This window comes from Stigmatopora argus, chromosome 8 (assembly GCF_051989625.1).
Source record: "Stigmatopora argus isolate UIUO_Sarg chromosome 8, RoL_Sarg_1.0, whole genome shotgun sequence".
NCBI lineage: Eukaryota > Metazoa > Chordata > Actinopteri > Syngnathiformes > Syngnathidae > Stigmatopora > Stigmatopora argus.
The window spans coordinates 5,361,088-5,386,343 of NC_135394.1; the positions used below are offsets into that span (position 1 = coordinate 5,361,088).

Consider the following 25,256-nt stretch of genomic DNA (forward strand, 5'->3'; position numbering starts at 1 on the left):
TTGTTTTAAAATATTTTTCATTTCACTTTATTTTTGTTTATCGCAGGTGTCAAAGTGGTGGCCCGGGGGCCAAATCTGGCCCGCCGCATCATTTTGTGCAGCCCGGGAAAGTAAATCATGAGTGCCGACTTTCTATTTTAGGATCTAATTAAAATGAAGAGTATAGATGTATATTAAATTTCCTGATTTTCCCCCTTTTGAATCAATAATTGTAATTTTTTAATCAATTTTTTCTGTGTTTTTAGTTCAAAAATCATTTTGTAAAATCTAAAAATATATTTAAAAAAAGCTAAAATAAACATTGTTTTAGATCTATTAAAAAAAATGAATATTCAGGGCTTTTAATCCAGTTCTTTTAATCAATTTATTTAAAAAAAATCTAAATATTATATCTAAAATGGTCCGTCCCACGTGAAATCAAGTTGACGTTAAAGCGGCCCACGAACCAACCCAAGTCTGACACCCCTGGTTTATCGTATTACTCTGGTGTTTAGTGGTATTACTGTAACCAGGCTCTATTGAGCTCATTATCGAAACTGATGATACTGCTCAGTTTCGGTTGGCAGAATCAGAGTGATGATATGTTTTTGACATTGGTATTTTGGGGGGAAGTGGACTGAGATTTTTCTAATAATTTTCTCCTCTTGTCTTCACCTTTATAGTAGTATGCAGTGCTTCTTTTTTTAATTTTACTCTGAACATTGTTTTGTGTTTCTGGTATGCTAATATTTTGCCTATAAAAATACACCGCATTTTCTACAAAATTGAAATATCTAGAAATGGCTTCATATATCAAATTAATTACTATTTAAATTATGTAATCATTTGTTTTTAAGTTAAATTACGCCAGCCTTGTGTGTACATTCATTGTGCATTTATGTTTTTAGGTTCCAACCAAGAAGCTCAAGAAGTTTGAGAAAGAATATCAGACATTGAGAGAAAGCCAACTCCAGCAAGAAGACCCCATTGACCGATACCAGGTACAAATACACACACAAACACACACACACACACACTGACACCCAGGTAAATTCTGCATATTTCTACTGGCTAAAGGCCTATCAATTTCCACTCTGTAGTTATTGGGGTTTTTCTTTTTGTTCTTGTGCAATCTGTTATACATGAACCAATCATCTTGAAACTTGGTAACCATCAAGCATGTGTCAATTTAGCCGCCATCAGAGCTCGAGTTTCTTTCTATCAGGGCTGATTAATTATGGAATTTGTGCTGCCTGTACGATGCAAGTTAACCAGTAGAGGGCATGTTTCCTGTTTATCCGTAGTGTGCTGTAGCACCCTCGTTCTTGTTTCCCCAAGTAATCACCCTATCAGGTTTAAGGGTGAAATATTTTCTTGTTTCTTCTGCTGAAATAAGGTTATTCCCCAGCATCGTTTTAAAGTGTATTTATCAAAGTTATAATTAGCATCGATGCTAAGATTAGAATTACTCCAGTCCTGTTTTATTTATTTATATTCTTGTTTTTTTTTTTTGCCAAACATTTATCTCATCTATTTTTGGCACTGTCAGAGCTTTTCTCCACTTTAAAATGTTCCGACTGAAAGCGCTGCCATTGTGTGCCACTTAATCTCAGTTGAGCAGTTTTATTGGACGGTTTTATATTTTAGTCGTTTCTAGATCCGTCATCATAAGAGGCGGTTAAAGCCAATTCATTGTTTTACTTGGTGATAGTGTTTTCCTAGAGGCCCAGTGGACGGGTAGTTAGAGTGTCAGCCTTATACAATTCTGAGATTGAGGGTTCAATGCCAGGTTCGAACCTTCCCGTGTGGAGTTTGCATGTTCTCCTTGGGCTTGCGTGCATTTTCTCCGGGTACTCTGGTTTCCTCCCATATCCCAAAGACATGCATTGTAGCCTGGTTGATCACTCTATATTAGGTATGAGTGTTCGCGTGAATGGTTGTCCGTGTCTTGTGCCCTGTGATTAGCTAGCCCCCCAGTCCCCCAGGCTCCAGCACCCCCCACGACTCTTGTGAGGACTAGCGGGACAGAAAATTAATGCAAGAATAGTCTTTTCCACAGTCGTCACAATAGTTCAATTTCAAAATTCAATGTGTTCTTTATCATTTCTTAAATTATGTACCCTTTCTTACCACTGTTATTTGGTCTTCCAGTACAATGTTCTTGCTTTTGGATTAACGAAAACGTGACAAAAAATATCTTATACTTGTGAATCCTCTTAAAAGTGCTGAATACATGCATATAAAAGAGTAGAAACGTAAAGCTGCTGTTTTTGGAAAGAAGGAAGGAAACGTTTACAACTGATAAGATGTTGAAGAAACTCATTTCCTCATCTGCCAATAGAATGTTTTTTTAAGCAAGAAGGGGGTTTCTTTTTGTCGACCACCACTTTGTGGTGGGCGGGAGGCATACAATTTAAAGCATTGTTCTTTAGTTTAGCAACTCTTTCTGTCTTGTTGTCATTGTGATATTTTACTTAACGGTTTGACTTTGCTTATCTTGAGTCTTATAAGTGAGAAAAACCAGAGGGGAGAGAGCAGGGGAGATAGAAAGGGAGGCTGGAACTTGTTGGAGCGAGAAGGGAAACTCCTATCAAGATCTTGTGTTAAAGTTTAGTTTGTGGTGCTGCAGCCTTGATAGGAAGATTCTCGATTGCATATTGGGGTAAGATTTTTCTACTCTCTTTAAAAAGTAAGATAAATCAAACTATTGCATAGTTTTCTGAAGTTATCAGCACAATATGTGGGACTGGTGTGCTAATTTCTTCCAATTAAATTGTAAAAAGTTAAAGGAATTGTAAACAACTTGTAGTATTGGAAGAGATAAAAAGTCACATGCTGGCATCTAGTATAATATAGCAACAGGACCTCGCTTTCACTGTAATTGCCTTAATTAGATGTGGTTGTTGACAGGAAGCAACAAATTGGACCACACGAGTTATATTCAAGTACCTCCGTTACTTCTAGGGACTGATGGTTTTGTGAGCTAAATGTATGCAAGGAATGCACCTCGAACTCAGTATCAATCCATAAGAAGTTATTTCAACTCCTGGAAAATGAGTGTTTTTGTTGAAAACTTATGGGCATCATGTGATTTTGACAACAATCGTGTCTTTATTAAGTCAATGGTGTCACGTGAGGGACTTTTTAAAGAAGTCATGAGATTCCAGTGATGGCTAAAATTGTCATGGCAACTTGGTGTTGCTGTTGCCTTTTAATTGTGACTGAGATATTTGTGTGTTTTGGGGGGTGGAGATTCTATTTAATATTTTCTGTTGTGTGCCTTTTTAGTTTCTAGTGGATTTTAATTATGTTGGAAATTAAAGGACACAGATTATAAGGCGCATCTTCAATAAACAAGTTAATTTTCATATATGAGGTCCGCCTGATTATTAGACACATAGGTGCACCAATCTACTGCATATGTAATTTGTTTTTCCTTAAACTCTAACACTTAACATTATGATTTTTGTTTTATTGATTATTTATTTGTTTTATTTATGTAATATTTATTTTGGCTGGGGTATGATCCAGCACCCCATCAACCCTTGTGAGGATAATGAAATGGAAAATGAAAATTTAGTGAACTGAACCTTCTCACATTGTATATTTATTCATCTTTGTAGAGGGAGAACCGGCGTCTTCAGGAGGCCAGTATGCGGTTAGAACAAGAAAATGACGACTTGGCCCATGAACTGGTCACCAGTAAGATTGCATTAAGAAATGACCTTGACCAGGTAATTACAATTATAAGACATTCACTAGTATCCCGAGACCCATGTAGGGTTGACTGGATGTTTGTGTGTTTATGTGCATTCAGGCGGAAGACAAGGCCGATGTTCTGAACAAGGAGTTGCTCAGCACAAAGCAGCGTCTGGTAGAGACGGAGGAAGAGAAGAGACAACAAGAGGAGGAGACTGCCCAGGTAACACTGCCTCTCTCGCTGAATTGGCACACCCAAGCGTTTACTGTCGAACTAGCATTTGTGCGCGTGCATCCTTAAACGTCCTGTAAGGTTGAATTCAAATGAATATATTGTTGGCTTGAGCTAAGGTAAAGACTGTTGTTAAAATTTGAATGAATACAAAATAATGAGCACATGTTATAAGGCTTTAAAGGTCCTGATAAGTCGAAATTAAAAAATTCTGGCCCGCCCATCCCACTATTTAAGTCGGTCGGCTTTCCATTTTAGCTAGGAACAATAGCACATTGCCTTCTAACGTGCATATTTCCTGGTTGCCACAATGCAGTAAACAACAGGGTGACATTATTTAAAATACTGAAAAATGTGGGGATAAAAAAAGACTTGAGACCCATACAAATTCTACAAATCCCCCCCCTACCACCACCGCCAAATGCATACCTAATAGTTTTCCTTTTAGCAGCAGTGTTTCTTGTTTCAACGAGTCACACAGTGAGATTTTTCTTAATTTAGATTTTTAACTTCGGACATCTCAAAGAGCAAAGATGAGCTGAGAAAGAACCTTTAATGTTACACGTTAAATGAGAAGATACAGAGTATTGTATAGAGTTCTTGCCTAGTAGCTTCCCATGATGAATTGCGCTTTGGTCGTCATGGGCACAAGAATGGGAGGGGAGATGGAGATTAATTGTTCTTACCAGTGTTTTATTTTGCCATAAATATTTCTTTTGCTATTGTTCACCTCCTAAGCTAAAGGAAGTGTTCCGGCGAGAGTTGGAGAAAGCCGAGTTGGAAATCAAGAAAACCACTGCCATCATAGCTGAGTATAAACAGGTCAGATATTGCACTTTGCAACTTTCAACACATTAAACAATTGTATCGAGCGAAATCAAGGCCATTGAAGCTGTTGCGTCCGTGCTGTTTGGATTTTGGATACATGGTTTCTTTTCTCTAGATAAAGGTCAACAATCTGGCAAATTCACCAATGTGTATGCATCTCTAGAATGCCGAGCAAATGTCATGTTTTGTTGCAGTTTGTTGGGGTTGGTATGTTTTTCCTTGTGTGTCCTGCCCACGTGATTGTTCATCAGTGTCACCTGCCGCGTCTTTTCTGGCTCTCATGTGACCCTGGTGTTTGTGATTGTCATCAACCCATGTCTGTGTATTTAAACTCCGTGTTTTTGTTCATTGGTATGCAATTATTTTTCTATGTACCATTATGCTGCCTTTCGTTGGTGTGCGTCTCCTCGTCTTTAGGCTTCCCCGTTTAGTTTTTTCCTTTCCCCCCCTCTTTTCTTTTCTCTAAAGTTTATTCTGTTGGCCTCTTTGAATTATACCTTACATTTGTAAAATTTAAACCTGAAAATCTCTACTGTGTGACCAAAGAAAAATATTCTGTTTTAGTGTTTTAAAAAATTCAAGAACAATCAATCTTTAAACTTTCATCATTTTTTTTCAATCTTTCCTGTTTTTTTTTTCTTCAAATTACAATACATTTGGCCTTGATTTAGCTCCATACAATTATAGCATCATCACTGCTTTTCTCAGGCAAGGTCCAACACTTTAATGATACTGCATCGGTTATCTAAAACATTCTGTTTTTTTTAGATCTGTTCTCAGCTTAGCACAAGGTTAGAAAAGCAGCAGGCAGCATCAAAAGAGGAGATGGACCTTGTGAAGGTGAGATTTTTTTTAAACTCTCAGGGCACTTATAATGTATTGTTATCTTGAACTGGAGCGGGCCTGAAAATATTTAGAATACCTAATAAAGGCATGGTCAGAAACGTGTGATGGTAATGTGGTAAGTAGATTTTACAGACACTTTACCTGCAAAAACATTGTTGTCCTCTAACCTGTTAATGTTTTTTTCTGTGCAGAGTAAGGTTACAGGTTGTGACCACTGCAGAGACCTGTTCAGCACCCTGGGGTCCCTCCAAGTGTCATCCCCGAGCCGTGACAACGCCACCTCTGAGCCGCCGGACGAGGAGAAGGACGGACTGAAGGAGCAGCTTCGGCAGATGGAACTGGATCTGGCACAGACCAAATTGCAGCTTGTGGAAGCTAAGTGTCGCATTCAGGTGAGCGTTATGGCAATCGATCTTGATGGTGGGGATCCTCCCCCATACATGGCCGGGGCTTAAGTGCATGCTGTCACTGTGGCAGCCAATCGTGCTGACTGCTGAGCTAAAAGCAGTAGCTAGCAGCACGTCATCTTGAAGGGATCTTGAGTGTTGTTTCACCTACTTACACTTGTTACATTAGAGCTATACTAAATAAAACTGACTTGAGTAGTCTTGAGATCATACAAAACACAGCTGCTGCTTCTTTTGCCCACGCAGGAGCTGGAACACCAGCGAGGAGTCCTGATGAATGAGATCCAGGCGGCCAAGAACTCTTGGTTCAGTAAAACCTTGAGCTCCCTCAAGAGCTCTGCGTCCTCTTCAACCACCTCGTCATCCCCAAGCCCATCTTGCTCAAAGGAAGGCCCGCCAACTTAGAGGACTCTGTCTTCGTGGCCTGAGCAAATCATTGCAAAGAGGAGGAATGCAGTGTTCCTTTTCCCAGTAGGGTAAGGTAGAGAAAAGTGGAAGACTGGACTCAGCCTGATTATATCCAGACAATGTTAAGGCCACCTTTGCACGTGATGCACTTTCACTTCTGTTTGGCCCATGACAGCCCACTAAGGAGTTGAATGACCTGTTGGTGATCTTAGACTGCACAATTATAGTGATTTCAGTTCAAATATATGGCGGTTTAAGTAGCTAATGCTAGTCTCCAAACATTCTTATTGTTGTCTTTGGTGACACAATGGTTTTGGATGTACAGCAAATCTCCTCTGAAAAGGAATACTGCATTGAACTATAACCAAGAACAACACAACATTTGTGTTTGTTCTTGATAGAATTCTAACTTAAACAATGTCCTAACAAAAGTTTAAAACTATTGTTTTTTTTTATTAATCCTGTACAGTTCTTTTATAGTTTGAAACGGGAAAGATTTCGTTTTTTTTCTAATATTTGAAATTTTATTGTTATCTTTGTAAGCACAGCGTGCCATTGTGTAATTCAGTCGAATCGCTGGCAAGCCAAAACCACATGCACGAACCCTCTTGCGTCTGTTTCACTTTCGAACCGCCTCGTTTCTCACCGTGGGTTTTCCTGGACTCCAATCCTACATTTAATTCATGATCCACACATTCACTTGGTGCCTGCCGGTATTCCATCAGTGTGCTTCATGAAAGCAAATTCTTAATCAAGCCGTCACTCACGTGCTTTGTTCCAAACACCATAAAATATGTCCTGGCTGTCCTTTTGATACCTTAATTCCATTATACACTGCCTGGCTAAAAAGAAAAAAAAGGTCATAAGCTCTAATAATTCATTGGACCGCCTTTAGCTTTGATTATGGCACCAATTCGCTGTAGTATTTTTCTCGATAAGCCTCTGCCATTTGCAATAAGAAGGCTTTTCACAGCGGTCCGACAAACATCACATTGCAAGATTTTGGTGAAAATTGGTGCGACACTGGATGGAAATAAATCTTATGATAAAAGCATGTCAAAACATTTCCACAACAAAGTTTTTAACAGTGTAAATTCCATAAATCATAAATTGACTAAAGCTTCACCATTTTACTGCAACTTTTTAAATTCTGAACTTTTAATTTTATCCTCCACTTTCTATAATGTCAAGATTCCTGCTTCCATTTCAGCAAATTAAACAGTCCAAAACAGCAGACAACAGTATATATATGTATCTTAGGTGCTCAACTACTCAGTATACCAGTGGCGGGCGGTGCATTTTCTGGTAGCGCCTTCAACGTATCAATCCAACCCTCAAAAACTATTTTATGGCTATAAAACCTCTACTGCAGCTACAGCTGCGACACATAAAAAAAAATCAATAAATTAATGCACAAAAATGGGGTAAAATCCACTTCCTAGCAGCATTTCATGATTAAATACAAATACTGGAGCTTTTTAGACATTAAAAACAGGCCAGGGGGTGATTTTCCCGGGAAAAGACAGCGATGAACATCAATGGCGTATGGGCAAACATTGCCCGAAAATGGGGTAAAATCCAGCCAAAAACAGCATTTATTGATTAAATACAAATACTGGAGCTTTTTAGACATCAGAACCGGGCCCGGAGTATCATTTCCCCGGTAAAAGACAGCGATGAACGTCGATACGTCCATACGTGAAATGACAAAAAATGCACTAAAATACTAAAATTAGGTAAAATCCACTTCCTAGCATCATTTATTGATTGAATACAAATACTGGAGCTTTTGAGACATTACAACCAGGCCAGGGGGGTGATTTTTCCCGGGAAAAGACAGCGATGGACGTCAATGGTGAAACGCCAAAAATTAAACCTGGGTAAAATCCACTTCCTAGCAGCATTTTGTGATTAAATACAAACACTGGAGCTTAAATACAAAAACTGGAGCTTTTCAGATATCAGAACTTGGCCTACAATTGAAATATTATTTAGGAATATAGCCATATTTGTAATTTTACTCACCAAAAATCCTTTTTACACAATATCCATCCTCCTTTCTTTCTTCCTTCTTTCCTATCGCCATCGAAGCTAATGATGAAAGTCGAGCCTGTCCTGTCATATTTCCGGCATAGTCCGTTTTGAAAATGGCATTAAATCAACACAACAATATACTATTTGCTTGTGGAGCTAAGTTAGCGCGCTGAAAGTGCCCCACACACCATTTTCCCGGCTGTAACAGGCTTGCTTGCTTCGGAGTTGACCGCCCTTTCTTAATGATGTCCATTTTTTTCCTTAAGAAGTCCGTCTAGAACAGAGGTCTCCAAACCGGTACTCGAGGGCCGCAGTGGGTGCAGGTTTTTGTTCCAACCGATCCAACACAAACAGTTTAACCAATGAGGATTCTGCTGAAAAAAGAAGCACCTGACTGCAATCCACTGATTGCACTTCTAGGATACCAGATTGGTGGAAAGGTTTCCTCTTACAGGTTGGAACGAAAACCCGCACCCACTGCGGCCCTTTCTGGAATAGTTTGGGGACCACTGGTCTAGAAAATAGCTTTGTGAGCAAACAGAATCTATTTGTTTTTGCTTCTGTCGGCCATAGTGGGTGGAGTTTGCGATCTCGGCTGCCTCGGTACTGCTTTGGCCCGCCTACTAGCCAATCATAGTTTGTGAAAGCAATGACATGTCCCAGCCAGCAAAATGCGAACGCCTATGAAAAATCATTGTGGGGTTGCCAACTCGAAATCTGATTGGTTAAAAGCAACAGTCTAGTTTAATGCAGCAGAGCCCGCAAGGACTGATTGTGCAGGCTTTGAGGCAGATCTGATCTGGCAACAAATAATGGCTGAAATGTGATTGGTTAAATGCTTCAATATGAAAACACACATCTGGAAGCAGTGCAACCAGGGGGAAAAGCGATGAAAGGAAGCTAACAGACCATTTGGAATAATAAGTACGTATTGATGGACAAAATATAATATGATTCAGATATTTCTTAGGCCAGCAGAGAAGGCCTTGAAGGCCCTGACGGCCCGCCACTGCAGTATACACATTTAACTCATTGGTTGCCATTGACAGTGTTAGAAAACATATCAGCTCTAAAATGAATGTTTGTACATTGAACACACAGTATCATTGGCATATTACTATTTACACCACTGAACCTAGAGAACCAAATCAACAACCTTGTCCCTCTTGTTACTTCTCATTGGCTGCCATTGACAGGGATCGAGGTCCAATTTATTTAGACTAAAAGGGCTACCAGCGACATCTATTGCCGCCAAATGGCACTGAAACAAGATAATTCAATGCCAACCGTCCCAGTCCAAATGTCTTCGATGTCTGTAGCTGTCAATGGCAGTGAATGCGTTAATATACCAAATACAGAATTTGTTTTGTTTTTTATTTAAAATCAAAATATTTGCTTGGTGGCGTGCTTGTTTAGCATGGCTGCCTCTGAGATTTATTGTTCCAATATGAACCCCTGCCTTACTGTGTAGAATTTGCATGTTGTCCCCCTTTTCTGTTCGGTTCTTTTTCCAAAAGCAAGCATGTTGGCTTCATCTTTATTGCAGGAATCAACAAATGGGGGAAAGAAAACTCAAGCTCGAGGTATAGCAGGCTGACTATTAAATGTTTGTGCCAACATAAGCATCTTATCCTGATGACATTGTGATGGATGCGCGTGTGAACCCACAGTATGTATGTTTAGGTGGTTTCAATTCATTGCCTTTTTGTTTCTGACTGAAGTAGTCAGTCGTGCCATAGCAATCTCCCTGGTCTCCTTTGTACGCTCGTAGTATCCAGTAGCCATCGAGGGGTCAAACTGGACCAGACGCACCAAAGGGAGCCCCTGACGTTTCCGTTCACATTCCTTGTGTCCATCCCGACAACAAGTGCAGTCATGTAAATGTTAGCCAAGACAAACTCTCATCATTTACATGCACTCGCTCTAATGCCATTTGAAGATGTCATTTGGTTTCTAAGTTCTATGAAGCACAGAGCATATACATATTTTAATGTTCCAGACAGGAATTTTATAATTCATTCTAACTGTTCACTTTAAGAGACTGTTGTTGTTTGCTGTTAAGTCGCGGTCTGATCTGCGTTAATAAATGTCAGTGCTTCTATTCATTTGTGCGCTTTCATTGAAGGTTTTGTTCGTGTTTTGATTGTTTCTGAGCGGTGTGAATCAGAAAAAATGCCTTACTAAACATGGTCATTTTTGCAAAAAAAAAAGCCTTACTATACATGGTGATTTTTGCAAGAAAAAAAGCCTTACTATACATGGTCATTTTTGCAAGAAAAAAGCCTTACTATACATGGTCATCATAAATATTCATGGATGAAATATAATAAACATCAATCTGTGTTTCAGATACTATTTGCCTTTCGGACGCTGACGGTCGACGAGCACGCCAACGAGGTAAGGAATAGAGCAAGCAATTCACTGGCCGAAATGCGTTTTTATCACGCTATCGGGAGATTTTTCAGCAATCAATTGAGCCCAAAACACCAACAAATATCTTAGTTTAATGCCAGGTTTAGCACACCGTCGACAATTTATGTTTGCGCTTCTTTTCCTCACCGGCTGTGTGCCGTATGTTACTAGTTAACATTAGCGTTAGTGTCACGATTTGACTTCAAAAGTATGTTGTCCGTTTTCTCTCCATTATTGAGTCGTGTGGCAAGACGTTAAATTTAATCAAACAACGCCGAGTCATCAACCGACAGTTTGCTGGGTAAATGCTCAGTGTTGTATGTAATGATAGTTTTCATTGCGAGTGCTAAACACCCGTTGCCGATTTGTAATTGCTCTGTTTTTACAAAAAAGATCACTTATACAAAACTGTTAAGCCAACTTTCTCCTAGCTGTTAACGTCAGTCTGTATATTTAATCGCCATATACAAAACTATTGAGCCAATTTTCTCCTAGCTCACTGGTGTCAAAGTGGCGGCCCGGGGGCCAAATATGTCCCGCCGTGTCATTTTGTGCGGCCCAAGAAAGTAAATCGTGAGTGCCAACTTTCTGTTAGGATCAAATTCAAATGAAGATTATACATGTATATTATATTTCCTAATTTTCCCCTTTTAAATCAATAATTGTAGTTTTTTAATCCATTTTTTTCCTTTTTGTGTTTTTAGTTCAAAAGGCATTTAGTAAAATCTAAAAATGAATATATTTTAAAAAAATCTGTTTTCCACTCTAATATTGAACATATTCCCAAAAATATTTTGTTTCCTTTTGAAATGAAAAACAAATTATTATAAGATATTTTCCCTCATGAAGAAAAAAAAAGTACAAAAACATTTTTTTAGATCTATAAAAACTGAATATTTAGGGATTTTGATAGTTTTTTAATCCAATTTAAATAGAAAAAAATATCAAAATATTATTTCAAAAATGGTCCGGCCCATGTGAAATCGAGTTGACGTTATTGCGACCCGCGAACCAACCTGAGTTTGACACCCTTGTCCTAGCTGTTAACGTCAGTCTATATTTAATTGCCTTGTCTGGAAAAGGAAAAATAGCACTTGGCACTCGCCAACTAATTTTCATTCTTTATCTTGATTGTTTATTAAATTTCTTGTAAGATTTCTCTATCCCGTAATTGTTTGGCAACCCCCAAATACCTTGGTTAAATCAAGTTTTCCCTGTTTAGCATCAAGATAAAACTACTTCCCCCAAAAAACAACTAAGCCTATCTGTTATGCTTTTTTGTGTGCAAATTTTCCCTGTTTAGCACCAAGATGCAGCTCTTCTAGCATGCCTAGAGCACTATTGAGGTTATAGAAGAGACTGTGCCAGATCAAGGTAAAACTACACCCCCCCCCCCCCCCCAAAAGTTGAATCTCCATTCTATATATTCAAACTTTTGCATGCAACAGGCCTGAGAGATCTTCCTCGCAAGTTGCCCACTTGAATCATATGGTGTCTCTGTACTTCTGAAAATACAAAATCATCATGGTGATGTTTCACTGGCCATTCATTTCCACAGCTCTTTGACTAAATCATTAAGGAAAGAAGAATCTCAGTTAATGTTAGAGCAGGAATTCTAAGTATTTATTCCCAATTTTATTTTCTGTGTTTATTCCCCAGCTTTTTTTCCTAATTTTTTTTTTCCAAGTGTATAATTGTTTTGTGAACCTTTAACTAAAATCTTGTCTTATGTCTACAGGTGGACAAACTGGCTACACCAATGAACACTTCAATGTAATGCCAACTAAGTACTATGTTAAAGTTGAAATGTTTACCTGTAATTTTTTTTTTTTAACTTGGATTGTTACTTGCATTTTTTGTTAGATAAAGACAAACATGTATACAGTTAACTTTTATTTTGACATAGAAAAACAGGCTCGAGAGGTTCGCGCAGGCCCTCCAGCATTTTTAAAAATCAGTTTTGCCTTCATCCATTTTCAAATGGACAAAGAAACTCCCCTTGGCACCAGGTGGAATTCTGGAGAAAAAAGGGGTCAATACACAAAGTTAAGTAAAACACCATTCGCAAGGTCTTACCTTTTATTTTGAAAAAGTTTGGAGATAGGTTCTGGCGTAACACCGAGAAATGAGGGGGTGCATCAGCCTATCTCAACATAGGCAGGAAACCTTGGGTGGAACTCTGGAAAACAAAAAGGGGTCAAGGCACAATAGATTAAGTTACATAAAAAAAGAAATACAGACTAGGGCCTAATTAAGTCAAATTAACTAAAAAAAACTCTTGCATTTAGCTTTTTTCTATAAAACATCAAGTACCCATTATTCAGACACTGCAAAAGAGGGCAATATTATTTCTTTGTCTGCTGCAGAGAGACAAAATGATCTGAGTCTTTAAAGGCTCCTATCAGTCTATTTTTCATGTTTTCCTCCACAAACAAATAATCAGGATATTGATGTGGTGGGAAATATAGAAAACACAGTAGTGCAGGGGTCGGGAACCTTTTTGAAAGAGAGAGCCATAAACAATTCCTATTTTCAAATATTATTCCTTGAGAGCCATACACACAATTTAAAAGTCAAAATACATGAAAATGTGCCAATTCTTTAGTCATATTACTACTTTAAAGTACAAAAAGTATTTGAATTCTTTTGACAACATTGCCCTGACCTTCAATTGCACAAGGATTATCACTTTTGCTCATTGCCTTCAGAATCATTATCTTCAGAGAATATTTAAGTGTCTCCATTGAGTAGGATGTATTTTCTTAAATGTATTTTTTTTTCATGTAGCTAATCCTGTCATTCCTCCTTTTAATATAGGTATAGGTTTAATGGCGAATTATGTTATGCATTATGCACTCATGAGGAAAGTCAGCCCAAGTGCTGATGAGCAATACACAGAAGGGATGGATGAGGTACTGTATTTCCACTAGAGGGAGGTCTATTATCAAGATAACATTTGCAGACATCTAAAACATCCACTTCTGAATAAGGTGAATGGTTTATTCGGAAATGAAGAAATGGTCGTTAAATAATTTTAGTCCTTTCATCTCCTTTATTGAACAGATAGATTCTGAGTGTCAAAGTTCATTTTATCAAGAAGTGTCTAACTTGCTTATTTTAAGAGCAAAAGGCCTTTGCCAACAAAAGGCTCAAATTGATCTGAGCATTATATTTATTAGACCTGTTCATTGGTTATAATGACAATAAGAAAATCACAATCAACATTGCGACAAAATGTGACTTCCAGAGAATTGGGAGTCCTCAAAATGGATAACAAACATGACATTTACATGTGATAATATCTAATATTCATCATTTTGTCATTTTGTGGGTGGGAAAAGGCACGGTAAAACCTTATCTTACATTACAAATATCAAAGACTGATTGAGACAATATTAATGTATACTCCCAGTCATGATGTTAGCAGTCTAATCACCTATTTATATCCATTTTAGTTCCTCATTAAATATAACACTGCAATGCTATCATGCCACAACTTTCTTACATCAATTTAGCATAACATGAACTCGGTCCTCATTGTCTGGAGTTTGCATGTTCTCCTCGGGCTTGCGTGGGTTTTCGCTGGATATTATGGTTTCCTCCCACATCCCAAAAACGTGGAGGGTAGGTAGGCTTCAATAAATTCAGATGAGATTGGAAACAACACCAGAGATGTCCAAATATTGTCCAAAAAATTACAAGGGTCAACTCAGAATCTTTGCACTTTTATTTGTTGTATAGATTGGAATCCGGTCAAAAAAAAAGTGTTTAAGTCAAATTTATTTTAAGTTTTTACTCCTTGGTTACCATTAATGGTGATGTATGTTTTCATTTGGATTAGGAGGACAATAGAAGTTATTTTGCAAACACTTGAGATATGGAATCTCCCGTTTTGTGCCTGAATTTTTTAACATTCATTTTGTTGATAACAAATATTGTTTTCCAAATTTAGTTCAGCAATGAGTTCCTTACACAATAACAACATGATGACCTACTTTCATCCAGACAACTCCCCCTTTGTCATGTTTCAGCAAATTGTTTTGCACTACCAGACACGCCAAGTCAAGTAAGTCTTTTATGATGCATTCTCTCATTTAACTTCCAAAAAAAACACATAAAAGAATTCATAGTAAAGTTCCAAATTTAAAATCTGCTGCCCCTCTCACAAGATGCTAAAATTTGTGTAACCAGAGTGCAAAAGGGTCAAAAGAAAATGGAAAATGTTTGTCTTCACTAGAACATGCAAAAAAAGCAAACATGCAAACATTTATATGCATGGTTTTGAAGGAGAACTCCTATAAGAGCTCCCCAAACTGGGTCAAATCTTGAAATCATTCACACACAGACCAATAAAATGTTTAACTATATTTTGTACAAATGTGTAATTATCCAACCATCCCTTTCTGCCACAGCAAAGAGTAAATTTGGATGTTAGAGTTAGCTCACACACTCTTACGGGCCCGGTGGGGCGAGTGGTTAGGGCGTCTGCCTCACAGCTCTAGGGTCCTGGGCTCAAATCCATGTCATGTCCATCTGTGTGGAGTTTGCATGTTCTCCCTGGGCCTGTGTGGGTTTTCTCTGGGTACCCCAGTTTCCTCCCACATTCCAAAAACATGCATGGTAGGCTGATTGGACACTAAATTGCCCCTAGATATGTGTGTGAGTGTGCATGGTTGTCTGTCTGTGTCGCTGTTATCTGAACATTTTAACATATCAACCAAGCAAATATTAAAAACTTTTTTTTTGTGCGTAGGCATGAAACATCATCTTACGATAAAAATGTGTGGACTTTAAATTCCCCTGAGGTTATTGTTAGCGTGCCTGAGTCACGTTAGTCCATATAGTAGTAGTCCAGAACATCGAAAAAGCAGACAACAAATGAAACCCTTGTGCTTAGATTGTGGCAGCTGCAGGGTGAGCAGTACATGATGTTCTCTGCTAGTGATCAGGTTCACAGCCCTGTCATGTGAAGACCACCGATACAACAGACTGTGCATGCTGCTATCTAACGGTCACCATTCCTCCTTGCCAGACTTAAATGGGCCAGGATGGAAAATATTCATGAATAAATAAATATTTCCTGAGAATGTAAAATTGCATAGCTGCACACATTTGAAAAAAAAGATGTTTATGCATATGATTTCATCTGTGCTTCTTCCGCTGAGCTCATTTTTTTTACACTTCTGCCAGACAGTCTAGTTCCATTTTACAACAGTAACCAGATCCTATACATGTGTCCAAGCTCAGGACCGCTTGAGTCTGTCTCCCAGCCATTGAAATACCACTTTGCATACCCGAGTCAATGGAAACAGATGCGTGCACAGTCCAGTCCATGCTTACTGACTTCTGCACTCCACCTCCACATAGCAACTTCCTGACTCAGCAGGAAGTTGGACATCCTGATTTACAGCTGCTGCGCACGTGACGCCCACTGCTGAAGTAGCCCCAAACACAACTGAGCAAAAACAAGTCGTAACATAGAAACATCAAGATAAACAATAGTTGCACAACAGAAGTTGTTGGCCGCCCAAGAAACCATAAAACTCCCACAATTTCTCACCGATGGTAAACAAGCCTTAATAAGAAAATGGGGCTGTTAGATTTGGAGCTGACATCTGAGCTCCGTGTTTGTGCACATGACCGTGGCCACGAGAGCCTTCAAATAACGACCAGAAAAAGCATTGGATTGAATGTGTTTGCGCTGGATATTTAAGCACATGAGAAGCGTTACGTAGCTGAGCCTGAGAGCTGCAGGGGCTGAAAAGGGAAGTTTGAGTAGGTCATTGTGCACGTGCAATGTAGACACTTGTGATTCTCACTTTGCTGATGCAGTTTTGATGCTTGCTTCGAATGTTAGTCTGTCAAAGTTGAGTTGCAGCACAGTCTGTTGTTGCTGCTTGCAGCTTAGGGGTGCAAACTTTTTTTCAACCAATGAATATTGACATCTACAACCTCCATAAGGTGAACAAACCTGCCACTTTTTTGCTATATTCATTCATTCATTCCTTTTTTGTACCGCTTATCCTCACAAGGGTCGCGGGGGGTGCTGGAGCCTATCCCAGCAAACTATAGGGACCAGACGAGGGACACTGAATTGGAGGCCAGCCAATTGCAAAGCACATGGAAATGGACAACCATTCAAGCTCACATTCATACCTGGGGGCAGTTTAGAGCACGTGTCTAAGTGGCGGCCCGGGGGCCAAATCTGGCCCGCCGCATCATTTTGTGTGGCCTGGGAAAGTAAATCATGAGTGCCGACTTTCTGTTTAAGGATCAAATTAAAATGAAGAGTATAGATGTATATTAAATTTCCTGATTTTCCCCCTTTTAAATCAATAACTGTAATTTTTAATCATTTTTTTCTGTGTTTTTAGTTCAAAAATCATTTTGTAAAATCTAAAAATATATTTTAAAAAAAGCTAAAATAAACATTGTTTTAGATCTATAAAAACTGAATATTCAGGGCATTTAATCCAGTTCTTTTAATCCATTTATATAAAAAAATCTAAATATTAAATCTAAAATGGTCGAACGTGAAATCAAGTTGACGTTAAAGTGGCCCGCGAACCAACCCGAGTCTGACACCCTTGGTTTAGAGCAGGGGTGTCAAACATACGGCCCGCGGGCCGGAACCGGCCCCCAAGGAGGTTCGATCAGGCCCGCAGGATAATTTGAAAGTGGAAAAAAATGCATAAAAGACATGGAATTAATATTTTTAATTTGTTTTGTAAAAGGATAGTTCATTCAATTTCAATATTTTCCTAGTGTTCTTGTGCTTCTTTACACCAAAACAAAGGAAAGACATGATATTTTGGTTATTTATAGCAGAGCATGGTATAATTTTAATGGTCCGGCGCACTTGACATCTCCCTAGGCCGTATGTGGCCCACGATGCGAAATGAGTTTGACACCCCTGGTATATAGTAAGGCTTTTTTTCTTTAAAAAACGACATAGTATAGTAAGGCTTTTTTTCTTAAAAAACGACATAGTATAGTAAGGCTTTTTTTCCTAAAAAACGACATAGTATAGTAAGGCTTTTTTCGTAAAAAAACGACATAGTATAGTAAGGTTTTTTTTCTAAAAAACGACAGTGTATATAGTAAGGCTTTTTCTCTTTAAAAAAAACGACATAGTATAGTAAGGCTTTTTTTCTTAAAATAAGACATAGTATATAGTAAGGCTTTTTAATTTGTAAAAAATGACCATGCAAAGTAAGGCTTTTTATATAAAAAAAAAAAAAACGAACACACTCTTTTACAGCATCAAGACTACAAAAATGGCGACTATAGTACGTCATCTTCCAAACATTGTCATTGAGTCGGGAGGACAAATCACCTCCTATGGGCGTGGTTACGCCCATTGGTGACGCAGGTGCTTAAATTATGCACCTGCGCAGCAGCTCGCCCTTTGGCGCAGCCAGGTCCATGCCGTCGGTCGAACGACTAGCACCCAAACGAGGTAAGCCCTAGACTAGAGCAATTTACTGGCCTATGTGCATTTTTAACACCCTACCGGGAGATTTTTTTAGGAATCAATTGAGCCAAAACGCCAACAAATCTGTTAGTTTATTGCCAGGTCGAACACACCGTCGACATTTGAAGTATGGGCTCCATGGCATGTCACTAGCTAACTTAGCATTAGCCTCACGACATTTGACTTCAAAAGTATTTTGTCCGTATTCTCTCCATTATTGAGTCGTGGGGGAAGACTTCATTTTATCAAACAAAGCCGAGATATCAACGGTCAGTTTGCCAGGTGAAGGTGTGTTGAATGTAATGATAGTTTTCACTGTGATTGCTAAACGCCCTTTTCCAATTTGTAATTCTTTTTTAAACAAAAATCATTGATACCAAAATGGTTAAGCCGACTTTCTCCTAATTTTTGACATCAGTCTGTATATTGAATCGCTTTGTCTGGAAAGGGGAAATTAGCACCGAGCACTCACTAACTTATTTTCATTCTTTATCTTGATCATTTACTTTAAGATTTCTCTTTCCTGTAATAATTGTTTGCACTTCCCAAATATCTTGGTTAAATCAAGATGAAGCTGTTCCCGTGTGTCCAGAACCATGCACACCCTTGAGGGGAGAGGAGACTGGGCCAAGGTATCAAGGTAATACTAATGACCAAAAAAACCCACCTAAACACATTTGTTGAATCTCTGTATATAACTTTTGCTCTATTTTTTTGCATGCACCAGGTCCATGGTGATGTCCAGACCCTGGAGGACCAGGTGATCTTCCCAGGTTGCCCACTTGAAGATGATGCATCGTCTCTGAACTCTGCTCTGAGGTTAATACCGTATTTTCACGCCTATTTGGCGCATCGTCAGTAACGAGTGCTATTTCTGTATTTTAGAGACACAAAGCACGCACTATTTCGTCAGAATTAAGATCGAAATGCGATAGCGCTGGCTACCGGAAGCAGCTTATTTCCGGGTTATATTGTAATGTATCCAAGTCAAAACATTCCAATCTCACATTACTTTATTGACTAGAGTTGCAATTTACTAACCCCCTCTTATTTTATAGGTGATGTCCCGATCCCTAAGGTGAGGAGGATTTCCTTTTTTTTTTTTCCAATCAGAAATTTTAATAAAAGAGATTTGAGTGTCATTTGTCTTTGTTAAAACACTTGGAGAAAAAAAGACCCAAGACCCTTAATGGTCTTTTTTTTTTTGGTGTTTATTCTAAATGTTTCTTGTCTACAGGTGGAGTGTTCCAATGTATTTCTTTGAATAAAAAAATTCTAAAATGTCATGTTGCTTGCATTCCTTTGCTATTTCTATGAAGAAAAATACATGAGTATATTTCAAAGGTTTTATTTTCACACAAAGGGGTAATTAAGAAGTTCACAAGTCTTCCAGCATTTAAAGATGAGGTGGTGTTTCCATTGATGAATCTTCTTGGCACTGGATGGAATTCTGGGGAGGAAAAAAAAAGAGGGTCAAAGCACAATAGACTAAGTCCAACATTAAAAAAAAATAGACTGGGGGCCAGTTAGGTCAAAAGATTTGACCAAAAAACAATAACACTAAGTTAGGTTTTACCAACATCAGATGTGGTGGGAGATATGGAAAACATACTGGATAGGGGCTCTCAAGATGTTGGTGTCAAAGGCTGTGCCACACTCCAAAGTCACCTTTCTTAAGTGTTGATTTGGTAAACTTGGGTGGACCTTGAAGAGAAGCAAAATAGAGTATTTTTAGTACACATGACATGAAAATAATAAATCAAATAACCTGAAAAACAGGTCTTACGTCATACACGACTTCTTTGGTCTTGTAGATTTGGACAGCTTCCACCATCTCCGTGGCTTTAAACCTCTGCAAAACACCACAGCATGATTATGTCATTGTTTATTTAACCATTTTGATGCACAAATGACTCCCATTCAATCAAAAAAATTAAGATACGTCTCACAAAGCTCTTAGACGGAGGAAAAATGGTTGTTTAAACGAGTCAAAAATGACCCCTGCGCTACGGTTGAATGAATGTCTCGCTTAGGTTTTGTCAAAACCACAATTAAAAATCAAAAGGTTCAAGCCCTGAAGTCTTCCTTTAGGAAAGGGAAGGGCAAAGGTATATACGTATTCTAGAAGTGTACTGTTTATTCCTTAAACCTCCACTTGATGGCACTAGTGTGAGTGTGAGTTACCCACACAGGAACTTGCTATTAAAAATCAACGCCAACCCAGTTTAAGTGTCTTCATTCAAAATTGGAGTGTATCATGATGCTAAACAAGCTAATTCAGGAAAGCCGTGAACACTGGTCGCTGATATCTAAACATTACTGTGAAAACAAAATTTCCCGAATACGGGATGAATAAAGTTATCCAATCCAATTACACGGGTAGAGGAATTAGAAGCTATTAAAAAAAGACTCACTTTGCCGACAAACTGCTCCTTTTTGGCCGTTATGGCCACATTCTTGATGTTTCCCAGCAGTCTGTCCTCGTTGAGGGACTGAAACACACAATGGAAGGGTTTCTTTTTAAACATTAAGAGCAATAGGTGATGCAATGTAGCCAACTTGCTAGCAAACATTTGTGTTTGCATCCACGTCGGGGCTACATCACGCCAATGAAGCACGTTCCCGTCAAAAAGCACTCTTGAAATGAGAACGGGGGCTACGAAATCCCCAAAAGACAAAGTACCGAACGCGCTGCATTGTCCTAGAAGAAGTTTGTCGGGTCTTTCTTCGGGAAATCGTCAATTCTGAGCGGCTCAGCAGTCCAACGCGCCCAGCCTCCGGCTCATCCGCCATTTTGAAAAATGGCGACGTGGCGGCGGGTCTTTTGAACTCTGACCACAGCCGCGCCTCGGCCACGCCTATTACACATAGACACAAAAAAAGAGATCGTTTTCATCATAGAGTGCATTAGTCAGGGGACTGGGGCTGCAAATACTTTTAGGTTGGGCATTAATACTTCAAAACAAATACATTGTTTTCATAATAACGTACTGTAAATACTTTTTGGTTGGGCTTTAATACTTTTAAGATACAATATTGCACATTATGAACATTGCGGTGACATGCACTTCAGTGTTTGTTTTTGACTTCTAAGGTTACATGCTTGGATATGCTTTTTCAATTGGGATTCATTTGGCTAAAGCAGGGGTGTCAAACATGCGGCCCGCGGGCCGGAACCGGCCCCCAAGGAGGTTCGATCAGGCCCGCAAGATAATTTGAAAGTGGAAAAAATGCATAAAAGACATGGAATTAATATTTTTAATTCGCTACAATTCATGGATTATCCGCTAAGGGGCGCACTCTTTCCATCAGAGTAGAAGACAAGCCGCATCACTGAGACAGACTGAAAACAGCAGCAATTCCATAAATTTTCAGTATGTATTGTATGTGTATGTATGTTTCATGTATGAAGTTTACAGATTTACAGGACAGGCGAACACTTTCTTCATTACACATTTAAAATCACTCTCCTTAGTTTGTAAGGTGCACGCAGGGATTACATTTAGATTTTATATGCGTATGTGTAAGTGGTTTAAAAATTCCTTTCTTTAAAAGTCTCATTTAATCTTAAAGTGCATGATTATATTTTTCAGTACCAATTAAAGTTTTGTGCCTTTGTACAATCAGTGGGATCAGTTGCAATGCATATTTGTGAATGATAAAAGTCAATTGCACATTTGTCTAAGGTAATATGAGGTGTTTCATGAAATGTTTTGAAAAAGGATAGTTCATTCAATTTCAATATTTTCCTAATGTTCTTGTGCTTCTTTACACCAAAACAAAGGAAAGACATGATATTTGGGTTATTTATAGCAGAGCATGGTATAATTTTAATGGTCCGGCCCACTTGACATCTCCCTAGGCCGTATGTGGCCCACGATGCGAAATGAGTTTGACACCCCTGGTTTAGAGAATTCAACCAGCCTCCCCTGCATGTTTTGGGGGTGTGGAAGGAAACCAGCGTACCCAGAGAAAACTCACGTCAACCCAGGAAGAATATGCAAACTACTTATAGGAAGGTCGAAACCTGGGATTGAACCCTCAATCTCAAAACTGTGAGGCCGACGCTCTAACCACTCAAGCCGCCCAGCCTTTGTTTCAATAATTCTAGTTTCAATATCCATGTCCATTGAGTTCAAGTTTTCTGCAAAGAGCATGTTTTTCTGTACACAAGAATTATAAAACAAGTCATGATCACTTATCTCATGATCTATTGGGCTGCTGAGACAATGGCATGAAGACAGGAAACTAGAGACAAGAAAGAAGGAGGGTAGGGGTGGCACTGAATAGTAGCAGAACCGGTCTGATCCAGTGTGGGCTGCGTCAACTCCCCCCGACCAAGTTGCTTACTCGGGTTATGATACTGCCTCCTCCCTCGGCCATCATGTACTAATGGTCACCAGAAACATGTTGGACACATTCCCAACAAGTGGAAGAGGAACGGGAAAGTATTTGACTTGCCGTTACGTAAAGGTGACATCTGTAATTCATACCAAATGTATTGATGATCTTACATACATGCCCCACATAGCTCTACATGGACCCTGTGGTACTTACTATGAGCCTATTTAGTTTGCACTTATATCTATTTATACACTGTGTGCTTACTAGAAAGTTACAGGGGGTTCATACCTGCTAGGGAAAACAGGCATGTGGGAAGGTCAGAGATGAGATTTAAACCCAGAACCTCAGAACTGTGAGGCCAATGTGATCACTACACTGGACAGCAATGAGGGGGGAAAATATTGTTGTGCTAGCTCTTACAGCTGTTTTTAACTATTTTTTTATGTGCAAAATCCAAAACTGATCTCATTTTTTTTCCTTATGTTGTCAAGTTTTTTTCTCTCTTCACAACATACCAACTATGTTGTTATTTGCTTCATGCACGCAATAAGCATTCTAAGAACCTTTTATGTTGTATGTTTCTTATAAAAAGAAAACATCTGTTACATACATTTTTTTTCTTTTTTTTTTTTTTTTAAAGAAAACAGGGATCATTAAGTTCAGAAAAAAACTAACATGATGGATAAAAACTAAGACCAGGTCTGGATTACATTTAAAAAAATCCATAAAAAGATTTTTTTTTTAATTCATTCCTTTTCTGAACCGCTTTTCCTCATCATGGGTCATGGGGGGTGCTGGAGCCTATCCCAGCTGACTTCGGGCCAGAGGCAGGGTACACCCTGAATCAGTGGCCAGCCAATCGCAGGGCACGAGGAGACGGACAACCATTCACACCCACATTCATACCTTGGGGCAACTCAGGAAGGCAATCGGAGTACCCGGAGAAAACCCACGCAGGCCGGGGAGAACATATAAACTCCACCCAGGAGGAACGACGTGGATTTGAACCCAGGACCCCAGAACTATGAGGCCGATGTCCCACTGGGCCAATCAAATTAACAAATTAAATGAATAAAATAGAAAAACAAATAGATGTATTTTATCCAACCAACTAAAAGCTTATTTTCATGCCCATACGCAAGTTTGTGGACTGATTGAAACACCCACACAATGGGATAAACTCCAGATTCCTGTAATGCTGAATTGAATAAACACTAGTATAGGTAATGGTCACTTTCACAGACAAAAAGATTTATTGGCCTGATGGTGGTGCACCGTGACACATCATAAACGAGGCTAGTAGCAGGTTGGCGAGGTCGCGCTGGCTGCGCTGCCTTGACATCATGAGAACTGATACTATTACGGGACAGCTCAGCCAGCTGCCAGATCCTAAAATTATTTTTATACTAACCCTTCTTCTACTTTCAGCCAAGATCAGACGCACATACGCTATAAATATGTAGTTTACAGTTCCAGTCATCTTTACCATTACAGCAAATAGGGATGAGCATCTCCTATTGTCAACAAGTGGGGCCTATGTCCAAAAATGTGGCTTTGTTTATTACCTAACAAGTATCGGTAGAAAACTTTTGTCTGATAAATTTGCCAAATGTGACTTTTTTTCATTTAGAAACAAAGCATTTGTGCAATGACCCTTTAATAACTCTTTGAGAAAGCAAAGTGAGAAGGAAGCTGGTTTCCGAGCAAAGGTCTTGAGTGTGCGTGGACATGAAACAGCTCACATGACTCATTGATGAATACTCGTAAAAATCAAGTGCTCATTCTTAAATTACAAATCTGCCTAGTTGCCTGATTCAAGTTGTGATTTTTTTGTGAAAACCTCCCCCTCAAACATGGCTAAAAAGTCACTTGCACCTGGACAAGGATGAGGTGGTACCACTGATTTTTTCCATTGCAAAACATGCCGCTGTGTTTACATCATTTTTCCGGACAATTAAAATATCGCCATTTCCTCTAGACCAGCCAAGTATATTTTATGTTGGCTCCACATCCAGCGAGAAATGTTTTAAAATATTAATGTTTTTTTGTATTTTGCTGTCAAAGCTTGAATAGAGCCTTCAAGGCAGGGCCTTATGTTGTATTTGTCTTGGATTGACTGTAGCATTTCGAATAAGTCCATTAGCTGCGACATGACTAACTTTTTTGTGTTCGTCCGACCGGTGCCATCAAAATATTGTCATGGCTTAGCAATGTTTGACTAATTCAATGTGGATGCTTGGAATGGACAAAGGTATTTAAACACAAAACTGCAACACTTACAGGTAGAAAAATATTTTTGTACATGGTCAAAGTTTACAATAAAACAATTTCAGGGCACCCAATCCCTAAAAAATGTACTGTTTAGTAAACGTACTAAAAGAAAAATGAATGTATTCTACTCACATTGGGATGGGCCAAGTGAAAAATGTGGGCTTGTTTAGTTAAATTAAAGTGACCATTTACCGTAGATGAAATAAATGAAAATAACTCCCACCGCTCAGCTTTTGCAGCAGCGTTTGACAATCACGGCCCTCAATAATACTTTCAGTAGAGAATGTCAAATGGCCCTCCAGTACATTTGAAACTGTGCTTC

The 25,256-nt window shown here is 38.9% G+C and overlaps 2 protein-coding genes across 10 annotated transcripts in view; one reads left to right on the plus strand and one right to left on the minus strand.

Annotated features, from left to right (window-relative positions):
• rabgap1l (RAB GTPase activating protein 1-like) overlaps positions 1–19,506 on the plus strand; it is a 94,216-nt gene extending 74,710 nt beyond the window's left edge. For 3 of the 9 annotated variants that reach the window (XR_013301211.1, XR_013301217.1, XR_013301218.1), the window contains 14 exons: positions 888–980; positions 3,603–3,713; positions 3,797–3,901; positions 4,649–4,732; positions 5,507–5,578; positions 5,776–5,976; positions 6,238–6,467; positions 10,783–10,830; positions 12,149–12,219; positions 12,294–14,911; positions 18,107–18,959; positions 19,047–19,138; positions 19,207–19,292; positions 19,378–19,506. Coding sequence is in view for 1 of the 9 variants with exons in the window: in XM_077606529.1 (XP_077462655.1) it covers positions 888–980; positions 3,603–3,713; positions 3,797–3,901; positions 4,649–4,732; positions 5,507–5,578; positions 5,776–5,976; positions 6,238–6,396 (825 nt within the window). In the remaining 8 variants the exon portion in view is untranslated. Of the gene's footprint in view, positions 1–887; positions 981–3,602; positions 3,714–3,796; positions 3,902–4,648; positions 4,733–5,506; positions 5,579–5,775; positions 5,977–6,237; positions 10,535–10,782; positions 10,831–12,148; positions 12,220–12,293; positions 14,912–18,106; positions 18,960–19,046; positions 19,139–19,206; positions 19,293–19,377 lie in introns of those variants that run through there. The other 6 variants (XR_013301214.1, XR_013301215.1, XR_013301213.1 and 3 more) reach the window with 6 other exon arrangements.
• A 198-nt stretch (positions 19,507–19,704) lies between these two features.
• Positions 19,705–24,005, minus strand: LOC144079013 (uncharacterized). Its single transcript, XM_077607539.1, has 5 exons — positions 23,939–24,005; positions 20,734–21,020; positions 20,106–20,171; positions 19,988–20,023; positions 19,705–19,769 (listed from the first exon to the last, which is right to left on the minus strand). The coding sequence occupies exons 1-5, from the start codon at positions 24,003–24,005 to the stop codon at positions 19,716–19,718; spliced, it is 510 nt and encodes a 169-aa protein (XP_077463665.1). The 3' UTR covers positions 19,705–19,715.
• Between the last annotated feature and the right edge of the window lie 1,251 nt (positions 24,006–25,256).

What these genes read in the sequence shown, in the direction of transcription:
- LOC144079013 (XM_077607539.1), bottom strand. Translation starts at nt 24,005, where the DNA reads ATGTCAAGGCAGCGCAGCCAGCGCGACCTCGCCAACCTGCTACTAGCC. An exon ending in CCAAAGAAGTCGTGTATGAC is followed by an intron (nt 20,024 to 20,105) that starts GTAAGACCTGTT and finishes CTTCTCTTCAAG; the next exon opens with GTCCACCCAAGTTTACCAAA. An exon ending in CAAATCAACACTTAAGAAAG is followed by an intron (nt 19,770 to 19,987) that starts GTGACTTTGGAG and finishes TTTCCTCCCCAG; the next exon opens with AATTCCATCCAGTGCCAAGA.